Source organism: Schistocerca nitens, chromosome 2, assembly GCF_023898315.1.
Source record: "Schistocerca nitens isolate TAMUIC-IGC-003100 chromosome 2, iqSchNite1.1, whole genome shotgun sequence".
Classification (NCBI taxonomy): Eukaryota; Metazoa; Arthropoda; class Insecta; order Orthoptera; family Acrididae; genus Schistocerca; species Schistocerca nitens.
In genome coordinates this window covers 756,900,230-756,912,623 of record NC_064615.1, presented here as the reverse complement: position 1 = coordinate 756,912,623, position 12,394 = coordinate 756,900,230, and the positions used below count along the sequence as shown (strand labels likewise).

The 12,394-nt window shown below is 39.3% G+C and overlaps 1 protein-coding gene across 1 annotated transcript in view; it reads left to right on the top strand.

Annotated features, from left to right (window-relative positions):
- The window catches only part of LOC126235311 (uncharacterized), a 306,085-nt gene extending 302,630 nt beyond the window's left edge, over positions 1–3,455 (top strand). The window contains exon 8 of the mRNA XM_049944033.1: positions 3,030–3,455. Coding sequence (XP_049799990.1) covers positions 3,030–3,207 — 178 coding nt within the window. The 3' untranslated portion in view covers positions 3,208–3,455. The remainder of the gene's footprint in view (positions 1–3,029) is intronic.
- The last annotated feature ends 8,939 nt before the right edge of the window (positions 3,456–12,394 follow it).

The following is a 12,394-nucleotide window of genomic DNA, read 5'->3' as shown; positions in this document are numbered from 1 at the left end:
CCATTGTGGCTGGTTATTGCACTGAAAGAATTTTGGCCCTCATTGAACACCACCTCTGACCAATTGCCCATAATCTAACAGCCCATGTCGAAGACACCAACCACTTCCTTCACTGACTCTCTGCCATTCCCACCCATTTACCTCCTGGATCCTTACTCTCACTGTTGACGTCATCTCTCTATACACCAACATCCCTCATGCCCATGGTCTTACCACTATTGAACACTACCTTACCTGACATCCTACACACCAAACCCAATAACTCATTCCTCATACTCCTTACTCACTTTATTCTAACCCACAACTATTTCTCCTTTAAAAGGAAGGCATATAAACAAATCCATGGCACAGCCATGGGCACCTGCATGGTACTCAGCTATGTTAACCTTGTTATGGTCCATCTAGAGGAGGCCTTCCTAGCCTCCCAAAACACCAAACCCCTCGTCTGGTTCAGCTTCATTGATGATATGTTCATGATTTGAACTCAGGGCCAAGACACCCAGCTCTGTTCCTCCAAAACCGCAACACCTTCTCTCCCATTCACTTCACATGATCCTCCTCAATCCAGTGTGCTGCCTTCCTAGATGTTGACCTCTTCCTCTCTGATGACTTCATCCACACCTCTGTCCACATTAAAACTACCAACAGTACCTGCATTGTGACAGCTGTCATCCCTTTCATACCAAACAATCTCTCCAATACAGCCTGGCCATCTGTGGACAGTGTACCTGCAGTGACAAAAACTCCCTTGCTCAGTATGCTGAGCTCACCAAGTTCTTAACAGAACAGCACTATCCCCCAGACCTAGTCAGCAAACAGGTCTCCCATGCCATGCCTCTCACACCCGCAAGAACCAGCCACAAAGGAGTGTCCCCTTCATCACCCAGTACCATCCCAGACTGGAACAATTGAACCACACCGTTCGCCAGGGCTCTGATTACCCATCATCATGTCCTGAAATAAGGGACATCCTACCAAAGACACTTCCCACTCCTCCTAAAGTGGTGTCCTGTCACCCAGACATTCTCCACATCATCGTAGTCCATTCCTATACCAATCCCAATATCAACCCTTGGCACAAGGGTCATATCTCTGTGGAAGACCAAGTTGCAAAATCTGCCAAATCCACACACCAAGCACTTTCTGTTCCATTCCAGTCAGGTTTATTCTATCCTGTCAGGGACTGGGCCACCTGTGAAAGCAGCCATGTGACTCTCTGCTGCAATCACTGCACAGCTTTTTATATTTGTATGACTACCAGCCAGTTGTCCACCAGGATGGATGGCCACCACCAAACTGTGGCCAAGAGCAAAGTAGACCACCCTGTGGCACAAAATTCAGCTGAACATAACATACTAGATTTTAGTGGCCGCTTTGCTACCCAAACCATCTGGATCCTTCCCTCCTCCACCATCATTTCTGAATTGTGTAAACACCATATTCTCCAGTCCCGTAATTGTCCTGGCTCAACCTATGGTAACGGACTGTATCCACACCCTCCACCTGACAGTTTCTTCCCTTTGTCCTATCATGTCCTCCCCATTCTCATCTCCCACCCTGTTTATTTGCCGCCCTCTGCTTATACACCCTCCCATCTTTCCCTGCTCCCTTTCTCCCCATCCCCCTGACCCACAACCTCCTGATGCTGAACATGTTGGCATTCTAGTTCCTGCACACTCCACCACACAGTGTTTGTCTGTCTCCCCACCCATACATTACTTTCCCTTCCCCTTTCCCTTCCCCTTCCCCTTCCCCTTCCCCTTCCCCTTCCCCTTCCCCAGCTCCTCCAGATTGCTCAGATTGCTGCTTGCATCCCACATGATAGTTGGATTCTGGCTGGAGATGCTAGCGTTGATGGTCGTGTGTGTGTGTGTGTGTGTGTGTGTGTGTGTGTGTGTGTGTGTGTGCTCTGTCAAACTGTGGATATTTCAGTCTTTGTTTAACTTTGCTTTCACCTTTAAACGATGTGAGGAGTTGCCAGATACATCGCATGGTTCAGATTCCATGCTAAACTGTAGGTCTCCTTTCACTGGTTGGACATCTGGGGTAGGTTGGAGACATGCAAGTTGCTGAAGTGGTGTCCAATAGAAAGACTTGCTCCAGACCACTGCGCCACATGAGATAATAATTGTTGTTGTTGGTATTACTATTATTATTATCTCTATACATAATTACTTTTGTGTAGAAACCTCAGAGCACAAGCTCTACTTGCACTTGTTTTTTGTTATATTCAGTGTTAAATTATTACATCTACATAATTGTGAGGATACTTGAGCATTTCATTTCCCAGCTCAGCTGTATTCTGGAGGTTGTATATGTAAGTATAATGTTGCTGTCATCAACTAAACAAATGTTTTCTCAGATTTTGTCTGAAAAAAATCTAACGAGATAGGCAAGCACAACTGATGTTTTGATTTTCATTACTGCAGTATTTTTCTGATTTATTTCTTGAAACATATTATCCTGTGTTTGCAGGTGACAAAATGCTTGGATCAGAATTTGTAGGACAATCCTTTAATGCTTGTCACTGTTATCATCTCCATACCATATAGTCATTTTGATCAGCACAATTTTAAATTGTTTTAAGAAGATAAAAGCACTGTTAAATCTAGAGCTGAATACAACATATTGAAAATTTGAAGTAACCTGTACTATTTTTAAGATTCATTTTATTTCTTTTACTTAAACTTACCCTCATTTTAAGAGCTACTGTGATCTTGAAATGTTCTGCAATAAAATTTATCAGGTGAGAATACTTTTAACCCTATACTTTGACTAATATATTAATTCAGTGCCTCAGTTATGCTCCACTTAATTCAGTGGATAAGCACAGTAATAGACTATGACTAGTGTAGTACTTCACTGCTTCAGTTTTTCCAACAGGACTTTATAGGTTAGTTCAGATTAATCTTGAACTTTGGCCAATGTAATAATCCTACTCCCCAGTTTCATAGAGTAGTGATAGACTTCCCACATAGTCTTGTGTAACATGTTTTCATTGTCTGTGATATTGTTGCACTCATTTACAGCTTGGCTGCTGGTTTCATCAGAGGCATGTTGCTAGGGCTGTCAGAGGAGAGGTGTGCTGCTGTGGGACTAGCATGTGCCTCTGCTGCCCTTAATTATGACTGTGCTGTGCCAGTTCGCCTTCTTTCTGAGAATGCTATCAGACAGACCACTGCTGCCGAATTTCTATCACTGTATTAAGTATAATGTGTAGATAGTGTTTACCAAGTTGGAATTATCATGAATGTGAGAATGATGGCAGAGGGATGGAATTGGTGATATTTTTATCTGGTTTGCAATTTAACTGTAAATAAATCTACATTTTTTTATATTCTCTTAATTGGGAGGCAGAACTTTGTCATATTCATATCCTTAAAACACAGAATTGTAAGTGCTATAATTTATTGCTGTATGGTTTTCCTGTAAAACATGAAATGACTACAGCAGTATGTGTGTATGATTGTAACAATGTAGCAGTTTAACTGCACAAGATACCCAAGCCACAAAATGTGATGATGGTTTTTGGAGAGAACTGAAACCAGTCATAATAAATAGAAGAAAATCTTTATGATGCAGACAATGAATAAAGTGTTTTAAATTATTAGGCTTATGGATCCTAAGGCAGTATATCAAAGATTAAAACTTATAAAAAGTAATTTAGAAGTAATTCCCAGAATTATCAATATGAATAGTTTATTAAACAATGGAAAATCCAGGATGGAATGTAACAATATTATGGAAAGGAAAGTTGCTACTAACCATATAGCGGAGATGCTGAGTCACACACACACACACACACACACACACTCTCTCTCTCTCTCTCTCTCTCTCTCTCTCTCTCTCTGTGTCTGTGTCTGGCTTCTATTGTTGATAAAGACTTTAATGGCCAAAACCTTTATTTGTGACAGTCTTTTTGTTGTTCCTATCATGACTCAACATCACTATATGGTGAATAGTTTATTAGCATTACTCATTATTTGTTAGTGTATTTTGCAGAGAGCCTATAATGACTGAACCTGCTTGTTATTAACTTGACTTATTCCACATCCCAGAGTGGTCTCCTTCACAATGGAGTTTACAAAATATGTATGAATTAGTGAATTAATGTGGCATGCACACACTAATAAGTATACTGCTACTCTTTTGCCATTGTGCCATTTTATGCTAGGCCATTTTGGCACACAGTTACAAAAACAGCAGTGAGATGCTTTTAGCTTACAGTGACATAAACTGCTCCAAAAATGCAGAATTTTATTTTAACATCTCCATACGCAGACGCAATATTTGTGATTGCAAGGATTCTCATATTTTAACTAGTTTTTACATGGAAAAGAGAAGCAAAAATGAGATACCACACCAGCTTTATGTATAAAAGTAAAAAAAAATTTTCCAAAAAGAAAAAAGTAACAGGTTACTAACTTGCATTGCTGACTAATGACTATTAAAGCAGAGTGGATTAAGTCTAAATATGATCCACCTTTATGTCAAAAGCTAATGCTCAAGGTCTTCATAAATTTCTTTGTGTGAGTTGTTTGAGAGTGTTTACTTTCCTGTCCTGCTAAAACTATATCATTGATTTAAATCAAAACACAGTTATTACTTTTGACCATTACATTATTGTTGTACAGATAGCTGAATACAAATTCTGTAAAACTAATGCCGTTTCTAGCATCGCCTTATTCATAATTTTCCGCAAATATGAAGCATATCACATGAACAGAAAAATGTATTAAGTATTCCAGTCTTAAGTGAGGGGCATTGGAATAATGTACAGAACTATCTCATCAATGAACGAATTTTGTTGTTGTATGTGATAACTTTATTATTTATCAGAAAACTCCACAGGCATCAGCACAAACTCCACAAACACTCATCATATAATCTTATCTTGCTCTGTTTGTTCATGAGATTGTGAAGGCTGTATATAGTGAAGCTGAAATTGATACCAGGTTTCTTGAATCTGCACTATCATAATCAAAGAAAATACATTCTTGCTGAATACTGAGAGTTATGCAACTGATGACATCCTAGCCAATGTAATTCAGTATGTTGTCTTTCATGGGAAGATATTTACAGAAGTGAAAGTAGCATCTAGCATAAAAGGGGATCCATTAGTGGTACCTAGATTTCCTTTGCTACAAGTGGAAGAATGGTAGTGATTGATTATCTTGCTAGGTGCCTCAGCTACACACTACTTTCATTTATTTGATCTACTGTCAAGAAAGCATCATTTATCCCAGAAAGATGTTTGCTTGCATACATTGTTTTACATGTTCAGCACTTTCTGCAGTTGTGAAATGACAACAACATGCCAACATCAAATTTTGTCAAAAACTGTTCGGTGGGAACTGATGTGGTGTTATGAGTCTGATGCAGAATGAAGCGCACTTGAACTAATGGAAGATTACTTCAGCACCAGAAATGAAGTAAGCAAAACAGGTGAAAACCAACATGAAAGCAACATTGGTTTATTTTTGCAATGTATAAGGAATAATTTACCATTAATTTGTTCACAAAAGAAACCACAGTTAACCAGAATTACCATCCCCAATTGAAAAATTAATTGTGTGAAGAACTGAAGGAAAAAAAACAGCCAGCTTTGTGACAATCTGAGGATTGAATCCTCAACCAATTTGCCCCCAGTCACACAACATTATCAACAAGTTTTAAGACAAAAACAAAATACAAAGATTTTGCACCCAAGTTGCTAACTGTATCTGATCCTGTGGCTCTTTCTCGATTACTAGATAGGAAAGGGACATGCAAGGGAAGTGTTCACAAAAAACTGGAACATAATGCATGAGAACTAGAACTCCAGCTGACAGCTACAGGCTCCCAATATAAAATGATCTAAATTTCATTAGCTAATTAGAGAGAGTACATATAATACTTAGTAGAAATAACTGGTCAGTGGCTGTATGTGGACATTTCAGTGTTCTGTCTTGGACACCTCTCATCAAGAACTCCTAGAATTACTCATGTCCAACTTCAGTTTGATACCCACAGTAACAACAAGAGTGGGGCATAGTACAACAGCAATTGATAATTTGTTTCTAAATCTAATGTATTTCATGAAATAGATGTGAGCCACATCATAAAAGGCTTATATGAAATTGATGATCAAATGACAGCAATAAAGCAGCCTATCAGTCAGGTTTAACTAAGGCTTTTTTATCTGCACAGGTAGGACAATGCTGCAAAGCCATCATGTCCACACAAACATCACTATTCTAGCCAGTAGTGGTGCTCAACACAGAAGCCAGTGAGCTTGACACCAGAAGAGAAGCAGGGGAGAAGAGAGTCCAAACACTGTGTAGAGACTGGCACAGAGAAAAGCACAAAACACGACCAGTGTGAATGACTGAAATAACTAGCACGCAGGACCAAGAACATGGTGCGATGTGAAAGTGATGGCATAAGAATTGACACATTCAGCCTATCACCACTGGCAAACAAACACATGGGAGAGTGGTTCTGCCCATACAATGCTCTGCACATTCCATCCATGATAGCTTTCCTTACTACTCTGCTGCAAGACTCACACCAGCTTATCTGCATCAATATGTACATCCGCTCATGAGGATACTAAATTTCTCCCACTGAAAAGTCCACATAGGACCAAAAATGGCCTGGTTTTTGCTCTGACTTCTGCTGCAAAACTAGAAAGGGTGTGAGATTCCCTGGCAGCAGATCTACAGTTGAAGTAGGCAGTGCTATCGCAGCTGACTCCACCAAAATAGTGGAAGACTGCAGAGGCTGGTGTGATGGCTGGTCCCACCTGCATTATTGGGGATGACGACTCATACATGTGTCAGTGGAGAAAGGAGGGTGCAGATTCAAAATCTATGGCATCAGTATCAGGAGCCGTAGGATAGGTTGCAGCCTATTCCATGGATGAAAGCAGTATGGGAGAGAGCATTGTGATAGCCTCCAATAAGGAAAATGCCATGACTGACCCTGTCGACCACCTCGCACAGGAGGTTACATTGTGGGTCCAAAGGTCATAGATGCATCTGATATGAATGATGGGCCAGCTGCTCCAGACTAACATCCACCACAAACAAAAGCCAACCATCAAAACACAAAATAGGTGAAGCTTTTGCGGCCAGTTGTTGACTAATTGCCTGCTGGTGAAACATGAGGAAAATTATTAAACATTGGTTGAAGATCTTGAGACAAAGGCCAACAGATAGTATGTAACCTTCCAGATATCAAACACGTAAGGAAATAAAATCTGTTGAAAAAAGGCTGTAGTTATTTCTGATGAACTCCCTAGAAAACGAAGTAAAATATTTAAAATTAAAATACAAGTTCTCTTACCTTACTTTGCAGTTTTATAAAAGTCTCATAATGACAACTGATTTTATATGTGAAGTACACTGTTGTTAGTATTTGCCATTTGATAAATACAAATAATTATATATTGTGGAACATCTAAAATAACAAACATGTATGATACTTCATATTAATGTTGTGATATCTACATCTACATCTACATTTATACTCCGCAAGCCACCCAACAGTGTGTGGCGGAGGGCACTTTACGTGCCACTGTCATTACCTCCCTTTCCTGTTCCAGTCGCGTATGGTTCGCGGGAAGAACGACTGTCTGAAAGCCTCCGTGGGCGCTCTAATCTCTCTAATTTTACATTCGTGATCTCCTCGGGAGGTATAAGTAGGGGGAAGCAATATATTCGATACCTCATCCAGAAACACACCCTCTCGAAACCTATTGAGCAAGCTACACCGCGATGCAGACCACCTCTCTTGCAGAGTCTGCCACATGAGTTTGTTAAACATCTCCGTAACGCTATCACGGTTACCAAATAACCCTGTGACGAAATGTACCGCTCTTCTTTGGGTCTTCTCTATCTCCTCCGTCAACCCGATCTGGTACGGATCCCACACTGATGAGCAATACTCAAGTATAGGTCGAACGAGTGTTTTGTAAGCCACCTCCTTTGTTGATGGACTACATTTTCTAAGGACTTTCCCAATGAATCTCAACCTGGTACCCACCTTACCAACAATTAATTTTATATGATCATTCCACTTCAAATCGTTCCGCACGCATACTCCCAGATATTTTACAGAAGTAACTGCTACCAGTGTTTGTTCCGCTATCATATAATCATACAATAAAGGATCCTTCTTTCTATGTATTCGCAATACATTACATTTGTCTATGTTAAGGGTCAGTTGCCACTCCCTGCACCAAGTGCCTATCCGCTGCAGATCTTCCTGCATTTCGCTACAATTTTCTAATGCTGCAACTTCTCTGTATACTACAGCATCATCCGCAAAAAGCCACATGGAACTTCAGACACTATCTACTAGGTCATTTATATATATTGTGAAAAGCAATGGTCCCATAACACTCCCCTGTGGCACGCCAGAGGTTACTTTAACGTCTGTAGACGTCTCTCCATTGATAACAACATGCTGTGTTCTGTTTGCTAAAAACTCTTCAATCCAGCCACACAGCTGGTCTGATATTCCGTAGGCTCTTACTTTGTTTATCAGGCGACAGTGCGGAACTGTATCGAATGCCTTCCGGAAGTCAGGAAAAATAGCATCTACCTGGGAGCCTGTATCTAATATTTTCTGGGTCTCATGAACAAATAAAGCGAGTTGGGTCTCCAATCAAAAGAAAGCAGGTGTTGACAGATGTGAAAATTACCGAATTATCAGTTTAATAAGTCATGGCTGCAAAATATTAACGTGAATTCCTTACAGACAAATGGAAAAACTAGTAGAAGCTGACCTCGCCGAAGATCAGTTTGGATTCCATAGAAATATTGGAACACATGAGACAATACTGACCCTACGACTTATCTTAGAAGCTAGATTAAGGAAAGGCAAACCTACGTTTATAGCATTTGTAGACCTAAAGAAAGCTTTTGACAATGTTGACTGGAATACTCTCTTTCAAATTCTGAAGGTGGCAGGGGTAAAATACAGGGAGCGAAAGGCTATTTACAATTTGTACAGAAACCAGATGGCAGTTATAAGAGTCGAGGGGCATGAAAGGGAAGCAGTGGTTGTAGCCTATCCCCAATGTTATTCAATCTGTATATTGAGCAAGCAGTAAAGGAAAGAAAAGAAAAATTCAGAGTATACATTAAAATCCATGGAGAAGAAATAAAAACTTTGAGGTTCACCAATGACATTGTAATTCTGTCAGAGACAGCAAAGGACTTGGAAGAGCAGTTGAACGGAATGGATAGTGTCTTGAAAGGAGGTTATAAGATGAACATCAACAAAAGCAAAACAAGGATAATGGAATGTAGTCGAATTAAGTCAGTTGATGCTGAGGGAATTAGATTAGGAAATGAGACACTTAAAGTAGTAGATGAGTTTTGCTATTTGGGGAGCAAAATAACTGATAATGGTCGAAGTAGAGAGGATATAAAATGTAGACTGGCAATGGCAAGGAAAGCATTTCTGAAGAAGAGAAATTTGTTAACATCGAGTATAAATTTAAGTGTCAGGAAGTCATTTCTGAAAGTATTTGTATGGAGTGTAGCCATGTATGGAAGTGAAACATGGATGATAAATAGTTTGGACAAGAATAGAATAGAAGCTTTCGAAATGTGGTGCTACAGAATAATGCTGAAGATTAGATGGGTAGATCACATAACTAATGTGGAGGTATTGAATAGGATTGGGGAGAAGAGGAGTTTGTGGCACAACTTGACTAGAAGAAGGGATCGGTTGGTAGGACATGTTCTGAGGCATCAAGGGATCACCAATTTAGTATTGGAGGGCACCGTGGAGGGTAAAAATCGTAGAGGGAGACCAAGAGATGAATACACTAAGCACATTCAGAGGGATGTAGGTTTCAGTAGGTACTGGGAGATGAGAAGCTTGCACAGGATAGAGTAGCATGGAGAGCTGCATCAAACCAGTCCCAGGACTGAAGACCACAACAACAACAACAACATGTATTTTATGTTTAAATTTTACATTGTATGTAGTAACCACATTCCATTCTTTACATATAATCCTTAATTCTATATTGTACATAGATTTTTCCTGTATTTGCGTATGTAACAGGCTCAAAATAGCACTGTCGCACATCATCTAGTATATCAGAGATGTTTGCACTATACAGTTTGCCTATTACCAATGCAGCATAAGAGGGGCATTACAAGACTACAAGATTGGCATTGCTCCTGACTGACAGAACAAGATAAATGCCAGTGGCATGCATCAGACAGAAATTCATTTCATCTTACACCCCCAAACTTGTGCCATACTACTACAGAGGAGAGCAGCTATGAAGGCAGGTCAAGGTTGGTTGCACAGAAGCATGCAAAGTGTACCATGTGACTCACATCCATTCGTGCATCAGAGATGTTGTGTTCATAAAGCTTACTGTTTATTTCAGTCATAATGTTCCATACTGAGTGGTTATTTTGCCATATAGTGTTAATTATGAGTGATGGAAAGTAATTGCACCAAGCACTGCACAAGGAGGCAAGAGGAATAGTGTTTCATATGAATCAGTACTTTAAGAGACACTCTCCCACTGTATCCACGCTGGCACAAGGCACGTGTCATGCCACTGTCAAATGCCAGGAGCAGGCAGCTGAGGCATGTGGTACTGGTCTGAGGCTTGTTAAGAGGATATCCAATGAAGGTAGAGCATTTATGCAAACCTGCAGCTGAGTTGTTTTCAAATCACCAGGCAAGCAACACAACCACAAATAAGTGGGTGAGGTAGAAAATTTTGCAAAAACGTTTTGTGGCACATAGTATTTAGCACAAATGTTGAAGGTGAATATCGGATAGCAGAAAAATTTGTTTTACATATGAAAAAGCCAAAGCAAATGGGCCATGTTGAAAATACTGAAAGACATGGGGTTCAGATACCACAAAATGAACAAAGGGGGGAAACTAATAATGGAATGAAGAGATACTGTAGAGAACAGAGCAGGAGATGAGACAAGTTGGCATGTTTCAAATTTATTATGTAGATGAACTTTTCATCAATCAAAACTATGCTAGGGCTATGTGCTGGAAGATGAGCACTGGATACAATAGTTTAATAGTTCTAATTGGTAAGAGCAATGCAATTAGAGTGCTTAATGTTGGATCAGCAGAAATTGACTTTATCGCCAGAGTAAACTGATTTTTAAGGTGTTAAAGGCTAAGAATTCTGAAGATTACCATTCTGAAATAATGTACAGTGTCCTCAAATGGTGGTTTAAAGAACAATTGTTGCCAAACATCCTTGTGTGCTTGATTATTGTCATGGATAATACAAACATCCACTTTGTGCAAGCGAACAACGCTCCAACTAAGTGTTCAAAAAAGCTGACATTATTTCATCGTTGTCATCTATGGAATACCTTATAGTTCATCACATACCATAGTGGCATTGCTGGTTCTTCTAAATGCCCACTAGCCTGCATACAGAACTTGGGTCAGAAAAAACTGCAAAGCATTATGGAGATCGTATTGTTGTATTACCCCCATGCCATTGCCATTACAACCACACAGAGCTGGTATGGGCTCAGGTGAAAGCAAATATTGTACAAAATAACAGTGCATTTAAAACTGCAGATACTGAGAGATTTACACGAATGAGGAAACAGACAGCAAGCATCTCGACATCTGCATAGGCAGCTTGTGTAAAACATGCAGTAAAACTGCAGGGTGAAGAAATTACTACAGAGAAATTGCCTGGAACACTAGTATGAGATCTTTCATTAAAAATATTGCTGAAAGTGAGTCATCTGTGGTAGACAGCAGAGACGGTGATATGGCTTTCTTATTGTGGAATAAGTAAAGTATTAATTACTGCAGCTTATGACTTGGTTTGTATGACTCCAGCTGCATTTCAAATTATTAATAGTTCAAGTATTCATCTTTTGCCTCATAATAATGCAGTTTTCTTCATAAAGCATATTTTATTCAATTAAAAACATATATCATAACACTGTAGTAGGTTGTACAATGAAATAAAATTATCTTTTAGTTACCTGTTAAAAGATTTCTTTCTGATATCCAAAAGATCACACATTTCTAAAGCTTTAAATATACTCAATCTCTGTAGATGCCTAATATAAGCAAAACAAAAATTAATTTTATTAACAAAACAAAACGTTATTTCATTATCGTTCAAAAGACAAAACATTGAACATTGACAGTATTTAGAAACATTGCACACTGACAGTATTCAATACTCTAGTATACGATGATCCTACTTTGTTATTAATAGATTCCCTTGTTGGATGATTTGGTTGATCACAGTACATGAAGGATTATGCTTTGTACTTCACTTGTATTTATTTTAGTTTTCATTTCTGTGATTTTATGTGCATACAATGAATTTATATAAATGGATTGCTTTTGTGGTCATGGCTGAGCCTACTCTAATTTC